Source organism: Plecotus auritus (assembly GCF_963455305.1).
Source record: "Plecotus auritus genome assembly, chromosome: 9".
Taxonomy (NCBI): Eukaryota; Metazoa; Chordata; class Mammalia; order Chiroptera; family Vespertilionidae; genus Plecotus; species Plecotus auritus.
Genome location: NC_137783.1, coordinates 147,764,238 through 147,789,673, shown reverse-complemented (window position 1 = coordinate 147,789,673; position 25,436 = coordinate 147,764,238). Strand labels below are relative to the sequence as shown.

The following is a 25,436-nucleotide window of genomic DNA, read 5'->3' as shown; positions in this document are numbered from 1 at the left end:
GATGGAACCAAATGTCTTCCTTGTGATCATCACGCTCTGGACCAGTCTGTACCCCCTCCCAACCCTGTCTGCTCGCGCACTCACGGACAGCCCTTCAGGTGGTCAGTGCGTGTGAGCCCTCCCCTGCGCAGAGTAGCATGGCGATTTAGGGACGTCTTGTGGTGAAGTTCCAGCTCTGTCGCCGAGTGGTTTGTGGCCTGGCTGTGCTCCTCGCACTCTTGGTGCCCTGCTCTACGCTCCTGTGAAATGAAGATAATGACAGAAAGCATGCTCCTGGGTGGCCATGGGCTGTTCCTGTCTGCGCACAGGCCACAGTTGATGAAGAGCCTACACTAGCGACAGGCCCAGAGCACACCCTCCCGTCCTGCTGGCTCGTACTTCACTTTCCTTGCTAGCAAGGCTTTCTCAGTGAAGGAAGTAGTGTACTGATCTGTCCCCGGGCAGGACAGCCTGGTGGGAACTTGGGCTCGCTGACGGGCCCCTTTGTACTCAAGACTGTCGATATCAACTCATTGAACATGCAATAGCTAAAGAATAGAGAAGTTTGGCTTAGAATAGACAACTATAAGTATAATTTGTACTGTTTCTCTAGTAAATTTTGAATAACATGTTTATTTGTTTATTTCTTATTGATTTCAGAGAGGAAGTGAGAGGGAGAGAGAGAGAAGCATCAATGATGAGAGAGAATCATTGACTGGCTGCCTCCTACACACCCCCTACTGGGGATCGAGCCCACAACCTAGGCATGTGCCCTTGACTGGAATCAAACCTGGGACCCTTCAGTCCACAGGCTGATGCTCTATCCACTGAGCCAAACCAGCTAGGGCTGAATAACAGAAATTTTTGGTGAAAATGTTCTATTTCCAGTTACTTTTTTTTTCTTCTAAATCTTAGCTCACTTATATTTGTCCTGTCATGACTGCTCTGGGGTGGTTGTGAGGATGCAATCAGATGTATGTGCCGAGTGCCTGGCGCCATGCAGACGCGGCCAATGGGTATGCAATGGCACCTTTTTACTCCCCAGTGTCCTTGGATATGCCCAGATGACTTCCCAGCTCCACGGAGCCTCCCCTTGTCATCAAGTCTGAAATGGCACGTAGACTTTAGTCCAGCATGGGGTGCACCTTCCAGGAGGAGCACAGAGGGAGAGGTCCAGCCAGGCCACATGGGGTGAGCCTGGAGATGTCCTTAGCAATGGACTCATCATGTCACTGGGCTTTGAACGAGGGGTGGCCTTTGCTTGGGCAATTGCTGGTCTTCATGGAGTTTACGGTCAGTTCAGCCACAGGGGTCACTCTCCATCCTGTTCTTTGTTGTTGGGTTTTCACAGATCATTGTTTTAACCTGCATCTGAAATCCACCCCTAAGTTTCACAGTGATAGGTTTAGCCATTTTGTAGCCTTGATGGTTGGAAATCAGGAGAGGACGCAGAATTGCCCAGCTGTTGCTGATGGTTATGTCTTGAATGACCTCAGCTCTGTTCTGCACTAATTCACTTGGTCATCACTGAGCCACTGGGATGCAGTGGGTCGATATTATGTACACAGCATCATTTTCAAAAGGCGAACATTGGCTGCTCAAGTCTCTTTGTGCACACAGGTGCTTGCGAGGCGCAGTTTGTGATGTCCAGCCCTGACCTCACCACAAAACTCAAATAGGTACATGAGTCCTGAGGGTCCATCCGCTCCCCATGCTATTGCCACCACCCTGCTTCCCATACTCACATCCCAGCACACCTAGAATCTTCCAGACCATGGAGACCATCTTTTAGTGAAAACTTAGGATTATTTCCTCTGAACCAGAGTGAACACATTGTTTTTCAACCGCATATAATGTTTCAGTTATGACACTCAATCTAAACATTATTGAGAAATGAGCCAGACACACCTTTTCACTTTTTTAATTGTTTGTTACAGACTCCAGTAATTTGAATCATTATTTAAAATGGTACTGGGTCATGGTACAAGCTGTTTCTTTTTTTCCTTCTAAACAAAAACGTCTGGATAGTTTTGCCCAAAAGGGTTCTGCCTTTGCTGGCATTTCTTTTGAAGGGTACCAGATCGACACATTCTCCCCTCCCCACTGGGGAGAGCGAATGCCGCCTAGTCCGTGATGATATGGTCCAGGTCTCTGCCATGCCATCAGTGGCTGTCCCCATGGTGTCCTGGGTCCCTGGGTAGGGCAGGCCCTCAGACTGCCTGGAGGCTCGGGAACGGGAATGTCCCTGTGTCCTGCCAGGGCCCACATTCACCTGCGTGCAGCGGCTGGCGACTGGAGCCAGGCTCTGAGCTGTGCGCTTGGTGGTGTGTGGCCTTGTGTCTTGTGAACAAGACACGCCTTTAAAATGTCATTAGCCCAAGACAGCTTTGTACTCGGAGGAAAGCAGAGCCAGTAGGTTTTCAAATAAGTGTATGATTGTAATTTAAAGCCTATGTGGTTTTTCATTTTTTTGGTCAAGTCTATTAACTAAGTTTACACTTATCTCCACCCCTCAGTTGCCAGCTTCCCGAGAAGAGGTACGAGATGATAAGACAACGATAAAATGTGAAACATCCCCTCCTCCCTCCCCGAGGTCCCTGCGCTTGGACAGGCTGCATAAAGGAGCCCTGCACACGGTCAGCCACGAGGACATCCGGGACCTCAGGAAGTAAGGAGGCACAGTCTATAGGAAGTAAGGGGTGGGCGGAGCCAGTCACCATGGAAACATACTTGTCTGAATTTTCAGCATTAAGAAAGATTTTTTTTTTAAAGAAACCATTCTCCTTCCCTCTTTTGTTTTTAAGATCTTTTTTTTTTTTTTTTTTGCTTTCTGAGAGGAAGGGAGATGGGGGGAGAGAGAGAAATTTCAATGATGAGGGAGAATCACTGATTAGCTGCCTCCTGCACACCCCCCACTGGGGATCAAGCATGCAACCTGGGCATGTCCCCTGACTGGGAATTGAACGGTGACCTCCTGGTTCATAGGTTGATAGTCAACCATTGAGCCACACCAGCCGGGCAAGCTATTGATTTTGTTTTGTTGTTAATTCTCACCCTGAGGATATTTTTCCATTGTTTGTTTGTTCTAGAGAGAGTGGTCGGGAGGGAGGGAAGAGGAGAGCGAGAGAAACATGAATGTAAGAGAGACACATCGATTGGTTGCACACGCGCCCAGATTGGTGGGAAACAAACCTGCAGGCCAAGGCTCTGACCACTTGGCAACACTGGCCAAAACTATTGATCTTTTCTTGATTAAAAAAGTCAGAACAATGATTTAAAGAAAAACTGGCTAATTCAGTAGCGTTCATTTGAATGGTGTTCTCAGCATGTGGTCCATGCCCTGGAGCTGCGGTGATGCCAAGAGTGCAGGCGTGGTTGGTAGAGGCAGTGCAGGAAGGCAGACTAAGACCAGATCAGCCATTTTAGGAAAACCTCATTTCTTCAGACTCCACAAATCAACTGTTTTGAGAACGAACTTTCTATTCTTGTGGGAGCGTTTGCCCCGCATATGGCATGTTTCTGGTGGCCACCCCTGTGAGGCAGTCGGTGGCTTTAAGGTGCCCCTGTACCTTTCAGCTTCAGGGACTTCACGTCGTCCTTCCTGCTCCTGGTGTCTGCCCTCAGGAGCCCAGTGAGACAGCCCTGCAGCTGGTTACTCTTGCTTTCTTTCCACGGCCAGGACAGTTGCACTCAGGGAGGCCAAGGGAGCTGCAGAGAGTGGGGACTGCCGTGTCACTAGCTGAGAGGTGCCCTCTGCGGCAGGTGGTGTGGAGCACCGCCTTCCTCGGAAGGAGTCTCTCAGGCCCAGAACCTCGGCCTCCCAGAAACAGGTCTCCGTCAGGGGACACAGGAGCCCAAACTTCCGGGCATGTGTGTTCTGTGAAGTAGGTGTCGCAGAAGAGACAGAGATGTTTGTGGTGAAGTGTGCGAGCGGGTATTAAAAACGTGGAGAGTTCTGGTTCCTGTGACAAGGGCACTTGTTAAAGATCATTTTCTGTCCCCGAAGCTCTACAGGCTCACAGGATGGCCCGGTGAGCAACCCCAGCAGCAGTAACAGTAGCCAGGACTCGCTCCACAAAGCCCCCAAGAAGAAGGGCATCAAGTCCTCCATCGGCCGCTTGTTTGGCAAGAAGGAAAAGATGCGCCCTGGGCACATCGGCAAGGAGGCGCTGGGACAAGGTCGGTGTGCCTGCTGTGTGCCCCGTCCGTCCTGCATGGGGTCTGCCATACCAGCTGGGTGTTCTCCTGGGGCCTAGGCCAGGGACCCGTACATTTTTTCCGTGCGTACCTACAAACCAGAGAGCCACGGTAACATTTCTGTGTCCTGAATAACAGCCTATCGTGGAAGTAAGCGGTTTACTTCTCTGGGCATCTTCGTGACATCAGAAACAGCCTGTAGAGTTTTTCACTCTACCTGCTCACACTGTCCACCTGTTGATGAAACCATTTAAGGTGGCCATATTGATTTCCTCTCTTTCGACCACTCTGCTTCCTCGTAGCTGGCATTTCAGAGACAGAAAACTCATCTCAAGACGCCTTGGGACTTAGCAAATTGGGAGGACAGGCTGAGAAAAATCGCAAACTTCAGAAAAAGTAAGTGTTTTATTGTTCAACTCACTGAATAGTTTTTTTTATCGTGCCTGAGTTTTACCTAATGTTTATGTATTAAATGTGTCATCTAGCTACATGTATATATTATCTTCTAAAGATTAACCTAAAGCCTTTGTTAAACTGTACTTTTTAAGGGTCTACTCTAGACTCTAGAGCAAGCATGTCAAACTCTCAGGCCGCACGGGCCCACAAGGAATATTTTTGCGGCCCAGCCAATATAATGGCATGTAAGAAACGTTTTAATAAAAGCTTTGTAACTTAATTTTTGCAATATCCTGTTATACATAATTATGAATAACGAACTACAACGTTCGCTAATGACTGGTTACTATAATCATGTTGCATTCATTTTCTTTACGCGCCTTAAGTGCAGGCGCACCATTCCTCTCCACTAATACTAGCAGCGAATGTTTTAGCAGCCGATTGCCACGTCATTAGTCTTGTACTGACTTGTTTGGTGTGCATAACAAGAAATATTTCGCTTTCGGAGAATAAGAAAAATAGGTTTATTTGCGTTTACGCTTATTAATTTGTGCAGTTATTCCGTGTCTGGTAAGTTAAAGTTCAAGAAAAAATATTAATTTTTATTAAAATGTTTTATTATTTTATGTTAACGATGACTCATTTATTTCAGCCCTTTGTATTCAGCGTGTCTCTATAGAAATAAACCTATGTTTCTATGAAAATTGAAGCTTTTGTTTTTTTTGCAGCCCACATAAACTTAAACCTTGTTTATTTGTCCTGTGTTAGCCTTTGAGTTTGACATGCTTGGCCTAGAGCATCTATGAAATTTTAAAAGGCCTCCTGTGTGAATTCCCAGTCCACCTTAGGAAGTTGTCCAGCGAGGGCTTGTCATGGTTTAGTGGGGCTCAGCCTCAGCATCTGAGTCTGAATCCACCACCCACAGATCAGCTCTGGGGTGTCAGGAAAGTTACTGTGTGCCTCATAGCCTGTAAGTGTTAGCTAAACACCTGTCCACATAGCTGTTCATAAGACACATCCGGAAATAGATCTCACTGTGTGCACCACCACAGCACTGCGGGGACTGCTGGCCAGCACTCAGAACTGGTTCTTCACTCTAGTCACCGGCAGGAAATGTGCTATGTGGCCCTTTTTATCCCCTTCAGATTTATTTTTTAATGTTTTTATTGGTTTTATTTTATTTTTTTAAATATACTGTATTTTTATTGATTTCAGAGAGGTAGGGAGAGGGAGAGAGAGATCGAAACATCAATGATGAGAGAGAATCATTGATCGGCTGCCTCCTGCACGACCCCCCACTGGGGATCAAGCCTGCAACCCAGGCATGTGTCGTTGACTGGAATCGAACCCGGGACCCTTCAATCGGCAGGTCGAAACTCTGTCCACTGAGCCAAACCAGCTAGAGCTGATTTTATTGATTTTAGAGAGGGAGAGAGGGAAAGGAACATCGCTGTGAGATAGAAACATTGATCAGATCCTCCCTATGCATCCTCACCGAGGACCCAACCCTCATTGTAGGTGTGTGCCCTGACGGAATCAAACAAGCGACCTTTCAGTATACGGGACGATACTCAACCAACTGAGCCACTCCAGCCAGGGCCAGATTTTGTTTTGGTAATCTTAAGTAGACTCTCAGTATTATAATCTATTTATTAAATTTTAATTCTGAATTGTCTTGGTTCTGAAAATAAGTAATAACTGTGGGAATAGCTTTCTATAGGGGAGCTCAGGCGCTGTGATACCCCAGGAAAAGGCACCAGGGAATCATGGGTGCACATTTCTCTGGCTCCTTTCTGCCTCAGAGCAGGGTGTGTGTTGGTTTGACCATATCCAGGGTGTGCAGGTGAGCTAGGTAGGCTGAACCTGGGTCCCAGTGGGCTGAGCAATGAAACCAAACCGTCTGCTGCAATAGGAAACGAGGTTTGTGGTCTGAGGTGAGCGCTGGACTTGAGAATGGGAGGAATTCCAATCGAGAGCGGTGTTGAGATGGTGAGACGGGGTCTTGTACGGGTTGAAACCTGGTGGGATCTGTGGCACATCTGGCCACTGGGTAGCCAACACCAGTCCAACCCGGGCCTCTGGGCACTGGCCCAGGGTTGCACTTGAGCCAGGTGACCTTTCCACTCCGGTCTGTTTGCCATTAGCCCCTAGACTTGCCAGCTGACTTCCTTTACCTCATTTTAGTTCTCCTCTCAGAAATCAGAACAGTTATCCTGACCCACACACCAGCAACAATGCTTTAAATGAAATGCTGCTCACAGAGCCATGGGGATTTTAAGTGGGATGTGTAGAAAGCACTGGCCAGCAGAGTCTGATTGGAAGTTGGTGTCTGTGAGCTGGACAGTGATGCAGGGAATTGCCACTCGGCTCTGGCACTTGCCATTGGAACTGGGCCTTTTACCTCTTGGAGCCATGCTAGGAAGTTCTCGAGCCTTAGATGTTCTTATGCGTTTTATTTCACATCCTCAATCTTCTGGAATGAAAGCACTAAGATTTGGGTGGTGCAGCTTGGTCCTCCCACCCCTGCTCCCGGAAGCTGGCATTTCATTCTGTTTTCTAGACTTACTTTGTAATTCTCAGGAGGTGTGCTTGACTCTTGGCTGTAGAAGACAGCCTTCGTTGAGTTATTTGCCCCAACGTGTGCTTAGATCTCACTTGGGAGTGTGTGTGCGCGTGTGCATGCATGTGACGGTGATGGGTAGGTTTCTCTGGAAATGGTTAAGGAAAGTAACTGAAAATGACCCAGGAATTTGAAGGTGACTCGGAGGTCCAGGCACACGGGGTTGATGGACCTGTTTCCTCCGCTGGTCCTGTCCTCTTTCCCAGGCTTCCATGTTAAAGTGTCTTCTAGAGAGTCTTATAAATAGACAACAAAGGAGCAAAACGAGGCTCATAACGGGTGGCTATCTCTTACACAACTATGTTGTCAGTAGACAAAATGTCTCTTTAGAGGAGGAAGGGGGAGGGAGAGAGAGAGAGAAAGAGACATCAATCAGCTGCCTTCCCGTACACACTCTGACGGGATCAAACAACCTTCTAGTTCACAGGACAACATTCCAACCAAGCCACTCCAGCCAGTATGACAGAATCATTTTTAAAAAAAACATATTTTTATTGATTTCAGAGGTGGGGATGGGGAGGGAGAAAGAGATGGAAACACCGGTGATGAAGAATCATTTTTAGCCGAAACCGGTTTGGCTCAGTGGATAGAGCGTCAACCTGCGGACTGAAGGGTCCCAGGTTCGATTCCGGTCTAGGGCATGTACCTTGGTTGCGGGCACATCCCCAGTGGGGGGTGTGCAGGAGGCAGCTGATCGATGTTTCTCTCTCATCGATGTTTCTAGCTCTCTATCCCTCTCCCTTCCTCTCTGTAAAAAATCAATAAAATATGTTAAAAAAAAAAAAAAAGAATCATTTTTAAAGATGTGAATATGGTAAACATGGTTTGGGGATTTTGAAATTAGGCCTGCAGAGAACTTCTGACCCCACAGGTCCCAGGGCTCCCCCTGCTGACTGCCTTGTGGCAGCTGGCATTGCCTCTGTGTCTCTGGCTCCTGTCTTCCCAGTGTGTACAGATGGAAGTTGTGGGGATGTCAGTTTTCTGGATATGAAGCCTGTGGAGTAGAGCACGGGATGACCCAGTATCATCATTCTGCAAGCACCTAGTTAGCTAAATAGCAGTAGAGAATAGAAATAGCCCAAATCCAGTTCGTCGCGGGCTTGCCCCGTTGGCCCATTAGTCTCAAAAACCTGCATTGTTCTCGTGTTGGTAAAGCTGAACGTTGGTGGCGCTGTCCCAGAGGCAGCACCTTTGTTCAGACCAGCTGCAGCTTCCTCCTCCTCCTCGTTGCTCAGAAGGGGAGCGAGGTGCTTTCACTTGAACGCCCTGCCTCGGATAGAGACTGCTGGGTTTATAAGTTGGTGATAATTCTTTCTTCATTCTGCAAGGAGACGATGCTGTGGAGATGGAGGAGCCAGTCAGCATTTCATCCTCTAGGCATTCTTTGTAGTTTGCAACAAACCAGCAATAAGTGGGAGATTAAAGGAGTGATGGGCATGCACTCCTACACTTCGGAGCAGTTACGGAGAGAACTCTGTCATCGTGTTTTATGTATGCGTATAGTAGGGACTCTGATTTCGAGTGTCTTGTTATTTGCAGGCACGAGCTGCTCGAGGAAGCACGGAGACAAGGTCTGCCTTTTGCACAATGGGACGGGCCCACTGTGGTCGTGTGGCTGGAGGTACGCCTCCTTCTCATCGGGAGTGAGGGTGTTGCGCGGGTGATTCCCCTCATATTCTCAGCCTAACCCAGCCTTGACACTTCCTGTCTCTAGCTCTGGGTGGGGATGCCGGCCTGGTATGTGGCCGCGTGCCGAGCCAACGTGAAGAGCGGGGCCATCATGTCGGCCCTGTCGGACACGGAGATCCAGCGGGAGATCGGCATCAGCAATCCTCTGCACCGGCTGAAGCTGCGGCTGGCCATCCAGGAGATCATGTCCCTAACCAGTCCGTCGGCCCCACCCACGTCCAGGACGGTACGTGTCAGTCCCCTGCTTCCTTAGAAATACACCCAAGGTTCCAGTTTAAGATTTTAGCATTCAAAAACTTTACAGCTTCTTATTTGTGACAATTGGGTGGTTAAAAGACACTTGATTGAATGCTTTTACAGCAGCTTTGCTACAGTGGCATTGTAATACGGAAGGAGTTTGAAAACGTAGAAAAGTGGTGATCACATTTAAATGGAAATTTATGAAAAGTGAAGGAAAAAAGCTTAGATCCCCAGTTGTATTATAACCAGTGTTTCTCTACTGATGTATTCGGCCTGCAGGTGCTGCCCATTGGGTGGCCGGAGCCCCTGTGAGCACGGGGTGTGAGCAGTCCTGACCCAACAGGTGCGCCAGCATGGTCTGCTCACTTTCCCGCACGGGGAGACCTTGAACATCCTTCAGAAGGGTGCTGGTTGAAAAGTTAAAAACATACCTCAGGGGCACATGCTCGGTGACTGGGGTCCAGGCAGCTCTGGCATTGGCTCTGGGCCTCTCTGCTCTGAGTCTGCTCTGGAGAAATGACCTGATCAGGCCCCCGGAGCCACACAGACACTCGTCTGAGTGGAGGCCAAGGCCCGATTCGGACACGCGGCTGCTCCTCACAGGGAGTCAAGAGCGCATGTGTTGGTTTTGTTTCGTAGGGAAGGCGGGGTGAACAGCACCCCTGTCTCAGCTGCTGCCCAGATGCTCTTGTCCCGTGGGCTTGTCCCAGTTCACCTCAGATTGGCCTTTCTAGGAAGGAAGGGGCCGGTGGTTCCCCAGTGTTTCATAAACTCGTGACAAAGACAGCTCCTGAGTGGACAGTGAGAGCACACTTCCCCTGGGGGAGCCTTCCCTGTACCCCAAGACCAGGGGAGCTGTTCCTTGAGGATGCCGGGGCTAGGGCCTGTTCCTAGGCCAGCTGAGGGGAGGGGGCCGTTCTGTGGACACAGCCCAGCTCCCAGCCTCCTGATGCCCCCACGCGAGGTTGCCCAGGCGAGAGGCCACTCATGGCGGGCACCTGATGAGACTCGTCTTCCCATAACCGAAGCCTGCTTTTGTGCTGTGCTCTTTATGCTGTCTGGTCAGATTGTACTCAGTCTATTGAACCGACAGTCACAGCTCTCAGGAGTACGACATGTGTTTCCTCTGTGCCTGTCACATAGCTCAGGTGGTAAGCATGGCAGGTACACTCGGAAGGCGTGGGCTGCTCTCATGCTGTTGACAGCACAGTGTCAGTGAGGTGTGGCTACTCTGTAAAAGGGGGGAGCTGGTGGTAACATGTCACTTTCCATGTGGATATCTAAAACGAAGGTGAAGAGAACACCCTTTGCCTCGCCTGCTCCTCTTAAGTGCCTGTGGCTTACATGTCTGCCACCTTTCCTTTTTGTCACTGCTTCCCTTACCCTGGATGGGCTTGGTCATGGGGTCACCCTAGACCACAGGAAATGTCTGGTTAACGCATGAAGAGATGGAGACGCTCACCGCCACGCCACGAACGGTCAGTGCCGCCCGGGCTTGTGTCCCTCGGGGCATCCCGTTCAGAGCAGGGACAAAGTGTCATCTGCATCATATTGTTCCCGATAAGCATTTCTTTTAGGTCTGGGTTAAATGTGTGCAATAGAATTCGTATTTTATCTTCTTTTAGTTTTTTGTGGGTTTTTTGTCATGAACTTAAAGTTGGTAGACCGGCTCTGCTTAGAATAGATTGAATTCTTTTCTCTTGAGGGGAGACCTCAGGTTAGTCCCCACTGTGGGGGCCTGACCCAAGTTTCCTCCTCAGTGGGTGCACTGGGCGTGGACCTCGCATGCGAGAGGGGGTGTGGGTCGTGCATGAGTTCTGCATGATGCTTGTGCTGTTTGAGCTTCCCCTGGTGAAGCTGCACTGCCCGCGTTCACTTTTTTGCGTTCCTGAGCTCACAGTACTAACCGTATGTGTATGTTCTCTTGCATTCCTAACCACGTAACATCAGGAGGATGAGGAGGGAAGCTGGGCTCAGGTTGGAGACTTTCTATAATCTATTCTTCACTATATGTACAGCAACAAAAAGAATTGGAGTATGAAAACTTGTAATTTACTTTTCTTGACGTTTTTAACATCTTAATTTATTCCTAATAATGTTAATGATTTGAAAGCATCAGTCAAAGCCAAGTATAGGATTCAAGAGTGCAAAGAGGATGTCTCATGGACAATTTTGAACATTTCTCAGCTTTCTTTTCGGGAGCCACAGTGGTTCACTCTCATGAACATAGATCACTTTGCGTGACGTGCGGCCTTTATGCAAAGTCCTGTGGACTCAGCAGCTCCTGAGATTAGATATTTCAGTCCCCAGTAGAGTCACTGTAGTTATAAGATCTGCTGATGGGAAAACAGTTCTAATAAATTAACAACACAAGTAGGTTCAGAGGCTCACCTCTGAGTCTGTGTGGGTACTTTCCTAACACTGTGTGAGCTAACTAACAGCTTTCCTCCTATGGAAACCTCAGTTCGGCTTCTTCTCGCTTAGTGTACTTCTAGATTTTCAGCTTCCCGTTTCTTCAGCTCCAGCTGGTTTGCAGCTGTACTAAGCAGTGGCTTCCCTCCTGAGTCCGCCAGCACTGCCGTGGGTGCTGTGCATTTCAGCAGCACCTTGGAGCCGGGAGGTGTGGACAGGCCTTTTCTCCCGAGGCTCTCCTTAAAGGCATTGTGCACGGGTCTGGAGATTAATTGTGTATCTGAAAATCATCAATTTGAATGAGAATTTTCCTAATGACAGTTGATGGTTGAAACTCCTGTTCTCCCTATTGGTCCCCTTAAAGTAAAGCCAGGTACATCACCTTCCTAAACAAAAGAGGGGAGCTCGAGCAGGATTCCCTGAGCTCCCCGCCCCCACCTACGGGCTGGCTGCTTCTCCAGGTAAAGGCCCCATCAACCTTCACAGAGTCAGTAGTGACCACTAGAATTAAAAAGGGTGTGTTTCATAGTTACTTACATGTCAGTGAGCTGTATAGTAAGAAGCAGAGCTCTGTCATAGGAAATCCCTTCGCAGGAGGCACGACGTATACAGTAAATAAGCTGAACACTTGCCCTTTGCTGTGGAATGTAAGCAAGGGTGAGCTGTGCTGATGACGCCAGGATTAGCCAGCATTCGGTCTTCGGCGTGAGCCAAGGCCATTGGGCTTCTAGATGAGAGGAAGGGGAGGTGGGTCCTGGTGCCGCCAAGCACGGGAGTCGTTCGGTGCCCTCACCATGCCGCCCCACAGCGGCAGCTCTGCAGCCGGGAAAGTTTGAGGTGCCTGTGGGCTCTGGGGGAAGAACATGTCAAGGTGCAGCCCATTGGGCAGGCAGCATCCATGTGTCCACCCATGAGACTGCTGCTTCCAGAAACGCAGCAGGGGACAGGACGGCCCTGGGCCCTCCCAGCGCCCCGTTCCACAGAGCTCAACGATCTGAATTGAATTTGTGATCATTCCAACAATGGGAAAACAGACCCTGTGCTGTGGCTGTCTTTTGTCGCCCACGTTCTCTGACCATGAGAGACCCAGTTGCGTGCGTTTCTCAGAAGCCTGTGATGGCAACCCAGGAGATGTGGGTCTCCCTGGGATGAGCCGGTTCTCCCAGGAGCTCACATCACTGACCAGGAGGAAGAGTGACTAGTCTAGAGTGAGTGGACAAGAATAAGGAGGGTTCTGCTTCCATAGAATTTTCTGCTTAGAAGTTTCTTTGCATTGTGTGTCAATTTAAGAATTACATACTCGGCAGGCAAGAAAACAATACCAGATATCCATGCTGTAAGTGCCTGTGAGGTGAAAGTGAGGCTTGAAAGACGGAGAAAAACATGGTATTGTGACAGTGTCCAAAAAAGTTTGTATTTCTCACTCATGGTTGTTTAGAGCAAATAGTAAAACGCTTTTTCTGTTAGAATTTGAGCATGCTTGTTTGAGTTTGAGTCCTTCCTTTCCGCTTGGTTGGTATAAATAATAGCTTAGAGGCCATATTTTCAAAACAACATGGTGGTCAGTAGAGTTGCCGTTTCCAGGGATCCATGCAGCATCCTGTGGATTAGTTTGGTCTTGGGCTGAAGAACTCCAGTGTCTTCTTTGACGTGTGTCACATACACACCATGTGCTCCTTTCTTCTCTGGACAAAGCTTGCACCTGTTCTGTTAGATTTATCCAAGGCGTCCGTGGTGTTTGATGGCATTGTAAATGGCATTTTTAAAATTTCAGTTTCCAGTTCATTTCTACTGTTTAGAAATACCGTTCATTTTCATATACTTACCTTGCATCCTGCAACTTGACTGGACTCTTTAGTTGTAATGGCTGTCTTGTAGATTGATTTCCCGGAGTGTTAGGTCACCTACAAATACAGACGTTTCCTTCCTCACCAGGTACATGCTTCGATTCATTTTTGTTGCCTTGTCACAGTGGCTAGAGCTGCAGCACAGCTTTGCATAAGACGTCCTTCCTCTGTCCCGACCAGGGGAGGAGCGTTTAGTCTTTCCCTGTGGAGGGCGTGTCAGCACTATGTGTGTGGTAGATGCCCTTCCCAGATCGAGGCCGTGTTCCTCACTCTGAGAACACTGAGACTTCCATAAATGAATGGTGAATTTTGTCAAATGTCTTCCCGCATCTTTTGGGATGTGGTTTTTCTTTTCAGTCCATTGATATGGTGAATTCATCGATTTCAAGCGTTGACCCAAATTTAAGTTCTCAAGAAAAAACCCACTTGTCCTATTTCATTAATTAATATATTACTGATTTGCTGTGCTAATGTTTTACATGGAGTTTTGCCTCTGTGTCTCTGAGGGATATTGGTCTGTAGTTTTCTTGTGATACATTCATTTGTCTGGGTTCAATGTCAGGACAATGCTGGCCTCGTAGAACGAGTTAGGCATTTCTTCACTTTTTTGGGATAGTCTATAGAATTGCTCTTTTTTCATAAATGTTTGTTTGGTAGGATTCACCTGTGAAGCCATTTAGGACAGAGATTTTGGGTGTGAAAAGGTTGGTAACTCCAAAATGTTCTAATAGATATAGGTCATACACTTCTTACTCAGTGGCTTTCATAGATTGTCTGAGTTGCTTAAAGTTATTCACAATTTTCCCTTATTATCCCTTCAATGTCTGCAGGTTATGTCCCTTTATCCCCTTTCATTCTTGATATTGGTAATATCTTCTGTTTTGTTTTGTTTTTATTACTCCGGCGAAGGGTTAGACAATTTTATTGATAGTTATGAAGAAACAGATTTTAGTTTCATTTTATTTTTAATTATTTTTCTGGTTTCTGTTGCATTGGTTTCTGCTCTTTTTTTTTCTTTCTTCATTCTGCTTCATTTGCTTCCTTCTGATTTAATTTGTTCTTTTCAGGTAGAATCTTAGATTACTGATTTGTGACCTTTCCTCAATTATATCACAAGTATTTATACTATAAATTTCCCTCAAGGCACTGCTTTAGCTGCGTCCCATAATTTTTGAATATATTGTGTTTTCACTCATTCAGTTCAATATATTTTCTCATTCCTTTTATGATTTCTTCTTTGACACATGGGTTATTAGAAGTATGCTGACTTCCAAATATTCAGGAATTTTCCATTTACCTTTTTATTATTGATTTCTAATTTAATTCTTTTGAGGTCAGAGAACATAATTTTTATGATTTCATTCTCTAAATCACTGTCCACGTCCTTACTGGGGTAGAGGGTGATGAACTGAAAGTGGGCCTGTGTGTGTCTGTTTCTCCTTTCAGACCCATCAGTTCTTTTATCTCTTCTTTTAAAACGATTTCATTCACTTTTTTAACTGATTTTGAAATTAACATGTTTTATTAAGAAAATTTAGAAAGCAAAGTATTAAAATTAAAGCCAGTGGAGATATATTTAATGAGTACAGGTGGGTAGGTCCTTCAAACTTGTTCATGAGTCATGGTCATTCTTTGGTTTTATGTTATTACACATAAAAATATTCCAGAAAGATAATATGTCGTCAGTTACAGTTCTGTTGTCATTAGGTAAATAGATTAAATTTATAAACACAAATGAGTCATAGATTTTTATTAGTATAATTCCTTTTGTATAAAGTTTTACTAACACTCAAAAGGTAGTTAACAGGAGAGCAAATGATTTTGAAATTATAAAGGAGAATGTTGTCCTTAGTTTTTAGCCTTTGGGAATATGTCATAGACTAAACATGCAGTGTAAAGATTATTTAAACTGCTCTTGCGACCTCTTCCCTGTTTTTTTCTGAACTGATTGTACTCAATTATTGAAAGCAGACGCTCGCGTACGGGGACATGAACCACGAGTGGATCGGCAACGAGTGGCTGCCCAGCCTGGGCCTCCCGCAGTACCGCAGCTACTTCATGGAGTGCCTGGTGGACGCGCGCATGCTCGACCACCTGACCAAGAAGGACCTGCGGGGGCAGTTGAAGATGGTCGACAGCTTCCACAGGTACGTTGCTGCCAGAGAGCTTACTGCTTGGCTGACTTTTGACTGTTGCCATTTCTTTCTCTCTCTCTTTATTTTTTTTAAATTTTTTTTTTTTTTTTTTTTTTTTTAACTAACAGAAACAGTTTCCAGTGTGGAATTATGTGCCTGCGAAGGTTAAATTATGACCGAAAAGAACTGGAAAGGAAAAGAGAAGAAAGCCAGAATGAAGTAAAAGGCTAGTACATCATGTCTAATTGATTTAGCATGTCTCTGCTTCCCTATTTAAAGAAATCAGGAAAGGCTCTGAGTGGGGACGATGAGCCTGGAGTCATCACAGAGAGGAAGGGAGAAAGAGGGCTTTTCAAGTTCCCACTGCGGCCGGAGAAGCTGGGCCTGGTTTCTTGTGCATCCTTAGTCTGTAGTTCGGTGCATCGAGGTGCACGTTCTCCCTCTGACTCAGCACTTTCCTGTTGGGAGGACACAGGTACCTCCCCACTACTGTCCGAACAGCTAGCAGGGCGGGCAAGAGCCTGGTCTTCACTCACCTGATTGAGGTGTGAATGCTGCTCTGGCCACTGACCCAAGAACTTGAGCCACAGAACAAAGCAGGTGGTCCTGCTCCCAGGGCGGGGGGAACAGTGCGGGGCTAACATTCCAGCTGAGCCTGGAGGCTGGCGTGGGAGCTTCCTATGGAGAGGAAGGCAAAGGCGTTCCTGATAGGAAACAGGCGGGGCCCGGCAGGAGGCCACGGTTCGATTCCTGGTCAGGGCATATGCCTGAGTTGCGGGCTCGAACCCCAGTGTGGGGCATGCAGGAGGCAGCTGATCAGTGATTCTCTCTCATCATCGAATTTTCAATCTCTCTCTCCCTCTCCCTTCCTCTCTGAAATCAATAAAAACAATATTTTAAAAAAGAAAAACAGGTGGGGAAGTGTGAGAAGATGCAGATGTTGGACTGGGAGACCAAAATGCTTTTCTTTATGGGTTTATTTAATCCTTCCCACTGCCCTGTAAATGCTGCTGTGCCCAACTCTTACTAAGAAATGGAAGATGAACGTGTGTTTGGGGTGATGGCCCATTGGAAGAACAGTCTAGTTGTGTTTGAGTTGATGTAACTCATGAGAACAACTGTAAGCCCACACTCACACTGTGTGTGTGCACACTCACACTGTACTGTGTGTGTGTGTGTGGTGTCCTTTAGAAATTAAATGTGTAAATCTGTCTCGTTTGTTTTCTCTAGTCATTTTAAATCTTTTTACAATTGATAAAAGCTTTCTTTGAAAGCAGTTGATGATCATCTATGTATTTTAGAGAGGTATTTTTAGAGCAAATTTAATAATTTATTGCTTTGCATAATGTAAGATCTTCGGCCCCTCTCCCCCCTCCCCCTTTCCAAATTCCTAGTATTCTGGAGAATTTCTTTACGTTTCTCTCTTTTAAAAGTGAAACAAGAAAAATGGCTTCAAGATCATAAGCAGGAAGTTTGTGTTGAGTGAGCAAGGCATGCATGTTGGTGCCAACTCCTATGATGGGAGGAACGTATTTCAAGTATTCTGAAGTCTGTGTGTGAGTCGTGTTGGCACCTGGTGAGCACTCAGATTCCTGTCTGTCCTTTCGGCTTTCGATCCCTGGTCAGTGAGTGGCTGGTGTACACTCAGCAGTGTTTCCTGGCCCGTGGAGCTTTGGCTGAGGCAGGCACTGAAGGATCAGGACCCATGCTGGAGCCCTGGTCCTGGGTTTGGGGGAACACATGATGGAGACAGCCTTCTGAAGTCATTTGCTTCATGTTGTTCCCTGCAGATGTGCTTGTTTGGAGCAACGATCGTGTGATTCGCTGGATCCTGTCCATTGGTCTGAAAGAATACGCAAACAACCTCCTGGAGAGTGGGGTGCACGGGGCACTCATGGCCTTAGACGAAACCTTCGATTTCAACGTGCTGGCCCTCCTATTGCAGATCCCCACGCAGAACACCCAGGTAACGCCCGCCCGGCCTCACTCAGTCCATGTCCCCTCGGCTCTCCTGACCAAGACCTTCAGCGAGTTAGCTAAATGGAGACAAAACTTAAACCCTCCAGCAGCGCGTAATCTCTTTCCCTACCTAACCCGGATGTGACAGTTCAGATCAGCAAGGCTTGGTTCTTCATTATTTTTGTCCTCTTTCCATTTCCTGTTGCATGAGTCTTATGAGAAAATCATGGGAAGTTCTCATTCAGGTCCATATGCTCATGGGAGTCGCATCTATATCCAGCCTCACGTGGAAGAGAAATACCCTTCCGTACCTTCCACGTGCCGGCGGAGGGCAGTCGTTGCTGTGCGCTACCGCCTGCCTGATCCCCTCTGACTCGCGGGCTCATTGGAGAGCCAGGACAGTCTTGATTCCTCTGCAGAGGATGCGTGTGCTTTGCCAGTACTCCGCCCGCCCCCGCTGGCCGCTCCCCTGGCTGCACCACCCACACAGCACCCTTCCCACTGCAGTTTCTAGAAGCCCATCTGGGAACCCCGCAGTAAAACCCTGATTTGGGTCACTGTCATTGCTCAAGGCACTCAGAGCTTTTTTCAAAGGTTTTTTATTTATCTTTATTGTTGAAAATATAACAGCTGTCTCCCTTTATCCCCCCTCCCTCCCTTCAAAGGTTTTTTAAAGTCTTGGTTGAAAGAACAGTTGTGCTGTGCTGACCCCTCCCTCCTAAGTGAGACTGAAGTCGAGTGTTTTATCCTTTCAGGCTCGCACTGTCCTGGAGAGAGAGTTCAACAACCTCTTGGTCATGGGCACTGACAGGCGGTTCAGTGAAGTAAGTCTCAGCCTAATGACTGCATTGGACTTGTCGAGTTTAGGCTGGTGTCTCTTCTAAGTGTGGCGATGTGTTTAAGTTAAGCTTTGTTCTTAAAACTTTAGGAACAAATAAATGAGCTATTAAGAAACTAATATTTTCAGTAAGATAGGTTGTTTGTTTTTGTTATTTAACTTGATAATCCTCAAAAATGTTCATAAAACATTGGGTGTAGCCTAGGAATGGAGTCTATAAGTTGTGTTTTGGGAACATTTGGGAGACTTTCAGAAGTACATTAGTCATAAAAAATGTTAATTTCTCCTTATACAAAACCATGACTCATTGAGTTCCACACTGTTATTACTCTCTTCTTCGGATCTGAAGGAAACTTGAGTTTGAAGCACTTGCTGGTTCTACCCCAGCATGAGACAGAATCCTTACAGCTTGGTGGCTATTTTTAAGACAAAGATATATTCTCTTACATAATTAGAAAGTGATTTTTGCAAGATAAGAAGTGACATGTGGTGATAGAGGGGAGGGGCATCCACCCAGGTGGCCAGGACAGTGTTGATTTCTGCCCAGTTAGGGCCCCTGTGTAAGTGCTACCACACCACCTCTCATTCAGAGGTTCCCAGCTCGGTCCCCCAGGCATGTGGTCGTCAAGAACGGGTTTGGATGCGTGTGAGTGAGAGTGCGGCAGCGAGTCCAGCCATCATTCCAAAGGGCTGAAAACCACTGTGTTTTCTTGGCCTTTATTTTACAGTCATTTTGTTTTCTGTCCTTTACTTTCCCAGGACGATGATAAGACCTTTAGGAGAGCACCTTCTTGGAGAAAAAAGTTTAGACCAAAGGACGTTCGTGGCTTAGCTGCTGGATCAGCAGAGACTCTCCCTGCAAACTTCCGGGTCACCTCCTCCCTGTCCTCGCCCTCCGTGCCACCGAAGAAGATGCAGCTGGACGGTACGTGGACGCTTGTTGGCTGTAGTGTGGGTAGTAATGGAGCACGGCCTGTTTAATCTGTTACGAGGCATTTCAGTACTGTTGCATGCCCCAGCTTAAATGTTTTAAAATTAATTCTAACATCTGTTTATACAAGTTTAACAATAGAAAATTTTTTATTTATGTTCACGTCTGGTTGAATATTCATATTCTTCCAACGAATGATGCTAAGCACTGCATGTCCCCCGTGTAGATGGACATCCGTGCGTGTAAAGACATGGGTGTGACAGGCAGCACTAGAATTCACCGTAGCAGCAGTGTGGTGGCTCTCAGCCCGCAGCACTTACTCCCAGGACGTCTCTCCACACTGGGCAACGGCCAAGTCCACCTAACAGCAGTCTACACCCTGGGAGGGCTCCCTTTCTGTTCTTCCCTGTCCCTGCTGGGACCCGCCCACGACACTACCTGTCACAGAAGGATGGAGACCATGTGGGCCTGGGAGTCATCCCTGGACAGCAGCCGGTCCTCTGACTGCGCTGCCCCTGCAGTCATGGTCTCAAATCAGGCCTGTGACTGCCTCGGACAGCCACTGTGCGCGGCCCGCCCCATGGCAGGCACTGCGCCTGCTTCCCCATCTGTGACATGGTCGTGGTGGCGGGTCCTCCTCATCAGCCTGATGCGATGGCCAGAGGAGTGATCCCCATAAAGCTGTCAGAAAGTGTGTGGCCAGCCACAAGTCACAGTATTCATGCTCCTGTGACAGATGGCTCCATTCTCATTTCTGAAGTGGAGGGGCGCCCTAGGAAAGTTAAAAACGGCACTGATGTGGTTTTTGCTATTTTTCATGTTACTAGCCCTTCCCATAAGTGGGTTTAGAAGTTTTGTCTCACTTGCCTATGTAAAAATCAGAGAAAAGTGCATTTAAATAAATAAGCCCTTTGCTATGCTGGACACTTTTAAGGAGGATGGCTGTAGGGCAACATTTTCATTATTTTTTATTTATTTTAGATAGAGGAAAGCAGTAGGGAGAGAGAAACATAGATGTTAGAAATATCAACCTGGTGCCTTCCGTACGTGCCCTGACCAGGGGTCAAGTCCATCACCTCTCTATGTATGGGATGACTCTCCAGCCAACCGAGCCACGGCCGGGCTGCAGGGCAGCATGTCTGTCAGAAAGCTACCTCTCTCTGAGTAACATGCTGATCAGGGGGGAGCCAGTAGCTTTTTAAAAAGTCACATTTTTCTTTAAAGGAGCATGCAGATAATTTTCATAAATTTTAATTTGGCCTTTGACTTATTAAACAGTCTGAGTGCTTCCTTACTTTCCTCAGAGCTTCTTTCCCATTTTCCGCATTACAACTCACCTTTCCTTTTAAATGTTAACAGCAATATTGAGATTAGAATTTAGATGAATCTAAACTATGTCTAGGAAAAGGTATAGGGCAGTGGTCAGCAAACTCATTAGTCAACAGAGCCAAATATCAACAGTACAACGATCGAAATTTCTTTTGAAAACCAAATTTTTTAAACTTAAACTTCTTCTAACGCTACTTCTTCAAAATAGACTCGCCCAGGCCGTGGTATTTTGTGGAAGAGCCACACTCAAGGGGCCAAAGAGCTGCATGTGGCTCGCAAGCCGCAGTTTGCCGACCACTGGATAGGGAGTATGTTATATGGAAGATGACTTTCTACCCTGTATGATAACTAAAGCATAAACCTGATTAAAGGGGCTGCTTTAATGGCTGTTGAAATAAGGGAGTGTAAGATAAATTGCAGCAGGTCTCCTGGCACTTGGAATTGGAAGGATTTATAAGCTTGTCCATTCTCTGCAGCAGTACCAGCTGTCTTAGCATCCTTCCTGGAACCTTAGCAGAATGTTACTAACATGTTCCTGGTGGAAAACCAAAAATGTGTAATTGGGAACCTCGAATATCTGCTTACATACCTTTGAAAATACCTTAGATTTGCAAGGAAGCATTGGGGCTTATCTGTTGGGCCATGCAGTGTGTTTCTTAACCAAAAAGTCTGTGGTGTGCACTGATTCCCATAGAAACTGACACTGGGCTTCAGTTCCTTGATAACATTGTCCTCTAGCCGCCCCTGAAACCACACCCCTGGGCCCCTTAGCTCCCCACGAGGCCTCCCGGGGAGAGCAGACCGTCCTTCGGCAGGCAGGGACGGAGAGGGTGCTGGGAGCTGTGCATTGGACTCTGGCCTCACCCTCAGTGGACTGCTAACAGCTCAGTCACCGCTGGGCTTTCCCCCACCTCCTTACAGATGCAGCGTTTAGGGTGGAAAGGAAAATCCAGCTGCTCTATTTTAAGTAGTCACATCACATTAAGTAGTCATGCACATAGATGTACATGGTGACGTTGTCTATGTCACCGGTGCATCAGTGCTGTTTGGGGGTTAACTTGCAGTGACTGCAGGCTGCTCGGGAGACAGAGACACTTAGGGCACCGTAGTTGGTGACACTTAGGTTCCCTGGCCCATCACGTCCCTCTCTGGAAGGCTCCCTGGGAACCCTCATAGTCGTGGTAGCAGGTGTGCAAGTGTGTGCGCCAGTGCCCTCGTGTGATGCCCACACTAACTGCACGCTGTGTTTGCATGCTTCTTCCTGGGGCGTCGCGCAGGCAGTGTGTCAGGAGCGCAGAGGCTGGATTCCGCCACAGTCAGGACTTACTCCTGCTGACGCCTCCTGTGGTGAGTAGAGCAGCATCCTGCAGCCGGTGATGAGGCAGCTCGGGCCTGGAGAGCCCATTTCGGTTACTTCAGGCACTTAAACCTAGAGAGGTGCGGCCTCTGCGCCACGGAGGTGGCTTTGGTGCTGTGTGCTTGCAGTTGGCCACGGGAGCCAGAATGTTCCATTCTTTAAGGGAGCGGAGTGTCCTCCCGCTGTCTCTAAGCCTAAGAACGCTGGCTTATTGTGAGTGTCTGCTAACGTCCTTTTCCGAGTGGGGAGGCAGAACACAGCAGAAAACAGGAACCCAGCTCTTAGCTGGCGGTGGCTCAGAGTGCCAGGCACCGGTCCCTGCACACTGTGACGTGTGCCAGTGTGGTCCCCAGGTCTTGGTGCTAGCTGGCTGGCATACACATTCCTGGTGACAAGCCCTAAAGAACTGTTCCATGACTCTGTACCGTGCTGTGACACTTGCTGATAGCCTTTCAGTTTAGAGACTGGTTTTAAAAACAGAACTGCATGGCCATCGCCAAGATCAGTTCTGAGGACATATCCTTGCCTGGGAGGGTGGGGGGGAGCCAGCCTTTGTCACCACTCTGAGGGCTAAATGGAGGGGCTCTGTTCTGTTGTCATCCCTCAGCCGGATTATTTGAGTGGTTTCATCACTTCGTTTTTAATATGCTTTTATTTATTTTTAAATATATTTTTATTGATTTCAGAGAGGAAGGGAGAGGGAGAGATTGAAACATCAATGATGAGAGAGAATCATTGATTGGCTGCTTCCTGCACACCCCCTAATGGGGATTGAGCTGCAACCCGGGCATGTGCCCTGACCAGGAATGAACCATGGCCTCCTGGTTCATAGGTCAATGTTCAACCACTGAGCCACACTGGCCAGGCTGCTTTTATTCATTTTAGAGAGATCTATGAGAGAGAGAAACATCAATCAGCTGCCTCCTGCATGCCCCCTCCTGGGGATCGAGCTTGAAACAGGGGCATGTGCCCTGACCGGGAATTGAATCGGTGGCCTTTTGGTGCACAGGATGACGCTCAACTGAGCCACACTCATCAGGGATTGTCATCTTTTTAAAAAATCCCCAACTTTTAGACATGTGCCAAAATGATGTCAGTCAAGAATTTGTCTCATTGCTGTACGCAGTCCTTGGTGTTGTATCCAAATTCTTGAACAGCTGGGATGCAGGCAGTGGGAGAGCAGGAGCCCTGGGCGGGGGCGTGGAGGGCAGCTCCTCCTCCGCGATGGTCTCAAGGCTGGCCTTTCTGTTTCGTTTGCAGTTTACCCACACTACTTCTACAGGTGACTCTGCAGCTGTGAGCCCTGCAGACGGCCTTTTAGAACTCAATGGAGTCTTCAGTCTGTCAATACTTGTTATATGGACCTGAGATATTTTATTACAGAGTTTTTAATCAGTGAAAATTTCACAAATACCGTAAAGAAGATATTTTAGAATCTAATGTTTCTTATATTTATGTAAACTTATGCCTTCATTTATACAGTTACTTACTTTTCATGTGTATCTGGGCTATAAATGTCCTATCAGACCAAGTCGTGTCCCTATGTCTAATTTTAGTCTCTTCAACGAATGTACTGTAATGCTTGTATGTATAAATCCTGTGAACAGATGTAGGGCTTTTGTAAATTATGCATTTACTGTAATTATCACTGTTTAATTTTTTGATAATAAGCCACAGCAGAGAAAAGGCTCTCACTGGGTCTGTGAGGTCGGCCTGACACCGTGCGGTGGCCTCTCCGAGCTGCACACCAATCCCTGTGAAACGGGCAGACGTTTCCAGCAGTTTCTGTTGGAGTTTAATGACTGACCTTGCTATACTTTTTCTAGCAAGAAATGCTTTCTTCTGCAGCGTGAACATACCCGAGTTAGACATTTGGACTGTGAAAGGACGAATCAACACTACGAACTCTCTGGGCCCGGCTCAGTGCTTTGTAGCCTCGTCTCTGCGGACTGGAGAACGTCTTTAGTGACGGCCAGAGCCGTGAGCTGGAGACAGCTCTCTGCTGGACAAGAAAAAGCAGGTGGGGAGCCTCCGGCTCAGCCCGGGAAGGCGCCGGCACCCCCACACGAGGACCAATCATGGCGGCCACATGCACATCGCAGAGACTCGGGTGCAGAGATGATGCACGGGCTCCTGAGAATAATGCTGCGCAACTAATAAAGGCCTTATTTTTCTTACTTAGAACATCGTTTTACATTTGTTTGTAAACTTGTTTAAAGAATGGACCCAGTCGTGCATTTTTTAGGGTTGATGATGTAGCCATTTTGGACGATCTGAGTAGCCAGGGGCCCTTTTCTAATGTCACGTGGCATAGCCAGCAGGGGCTGCGTGCGGATCACGGTGCATTATTTATTCTGCAGCCGCTGCGGAGACAGAAGATGGCGTGTCCCGACATTCGCTTTCCGCTCCGAGAGACTTGGACAGTTGGCTGTCGCCCTTCTGTTTTTCTAGTGGCCCTTTGTGAACTCCCCAATTATGTAACACAGTATGTACAGTCCACTTTGGAACTCTTTTTATCACAGTGTTATTTATTGCTTTCTTTCAATAAAGCATTTCCCACTGCCAGTGGGCGTGGGTGGCCTGCCCTGTGCGCCTCAGCTCTGGGCCTTGTCCTCCTGTGGAAAACTATGACGGCAGCCAGTGGGGAGGCTCAGGAGTCATCCGCAGGAGGGCCAGGCGGTCCCTGCCCTTGCCTTGGAGGCCGAGATGACCTCGCCCATCCTCGGGAACCAGTGCTGGGAGGACCAGGGCACAGGGGACTGAAGCAGAGTGGAAATGTGGGCTCATGTCAACAGTCCGCGGGCCCAGACGCGAACAGACAAAGCCCCGGCCTGAAGGGCAGAGCCTGGCCCAGCCCCGAACAGCTGGAGCCAGTCCCAAAGGGCAGTGCCTGGGCCGCAGAGCTGGTGCTCCAGTAAGGGATGTTTTCCTTCATTGATTCCTCATACGAGTAGAGAGACAGGCTCCATTCTCCTGGAGCTGAGCCTCAAAAAGCCAAGCTGACCCTAAAGAGCCCAGCCTAGCTCCCAAGAGCCCGGCACAGCCCTGAAGTGCCCGGTGCAGCCCCTGAGCAAGCTCGGCTCTTCCAGCAGGCCCCAGGGAGCCAGCCTGTGTTGGAGCGGTTTGCACAGGCGCATCTCCTTCGACAGTCAGCGGCCCTCTCAACCTCCGGCTCGGCTCTGAGGCCAACTGTGCTCACTTAAGGGTCCTTTCCTGGAAGGCTTCCCCATGGCCCGGTCAGTTTGATGTTCATGGACTCGGACTCTCTCAAAGGGATCTGATCCTTTCGAACAGCGGTCACCAACTGGTGGTCTGCAGACCACTGCTGGTCGTGAGGTCTGACAGGTTGGCGACCGCTGCTTTTGAATGTTGCACAGCCCTACAAATAATCCCTTCTGATGAAAGGATTTTTGCTCCTGGTTACAGGAACACCATGGAAGGTTTGAAACTCCAGTCCACGGCAGCTGCTGCTCTCTGGACAGGCCCATGATGGAAGTCAGAAGAAAT

At 47.8% G+C, this 25,436-nt stretch overlaps 1 protein-coding gene across 13 annotated transcripts in view; it reads left to right on the top strand.

Annotated features, from left to right (window-relative positions):
• Positions 1–24,525, top strand: part of PPFIA1 (PTPRF interacting protein alpha 1) — a 58,606-nt gene extending 34,081 nt beyond the window's left edge. For 4 of the 13 annotated variants that reach the window (XM_080642879.1, XM_080642888.1, XM_080642885.1 and 1 more), the window contains 14 exons: positions 2,496–2,647; positions 3,986–4,158; positions 4,479–4,572; positions 8,732–8,813; positions 8,907–9,107; positions 10,537–10,599; positions 11,072–11,098; positions 15,352–15,527; positions 15,644–15,741; positions 17,306–17,481; positions 18,230–18,298; positions 19,072–19,237; positions 21,850–21,919; positions 23,190–24,525. In XM_080642879.1, the coding sequence (XP_080499005.1) occupies positions 2,496–2,647; positions 3,986–4,158; positions 4,479–4,572; positions 8,732–8,813; positions 8,907–9,107; positions 10,537–10,599; positions 11,072–11,098; positions 15,352–15,527; positions 15,644–15,741; positions 17,306–17,481; positions 18,230–18,298; positions 19,072–19,237; positions 21,850–21,908 (1,536 nt within the window). In that variant the 3' untranslated portion in view covers positions 21,909–21,919; positions 23,190–24,525. Of the gene's footprint in view, positions 1–2,495; positions 2,648–3,985; positions 4,159–4,478; positions 4,573–8,731; positions 8,814–8,906; positions 9,108–10,536; positions 10,600–11,071; positions 11,157–15,348; positions 15,528–15,643; positions 15,742–17,305; positions 17,482–18,229; positions 18,299–19,071; positions 19,238–21,849; positions 21,920–23,189 lie in introns of those variants that run through there. The other 9 variants (XM_080642890.1, XM_080642887.1, XM_080642884.1 and 6 more) reach the window with 4 other exon arrangements.
• Positions 24,526–25,436: the final 911 nt, after the last annotated feature.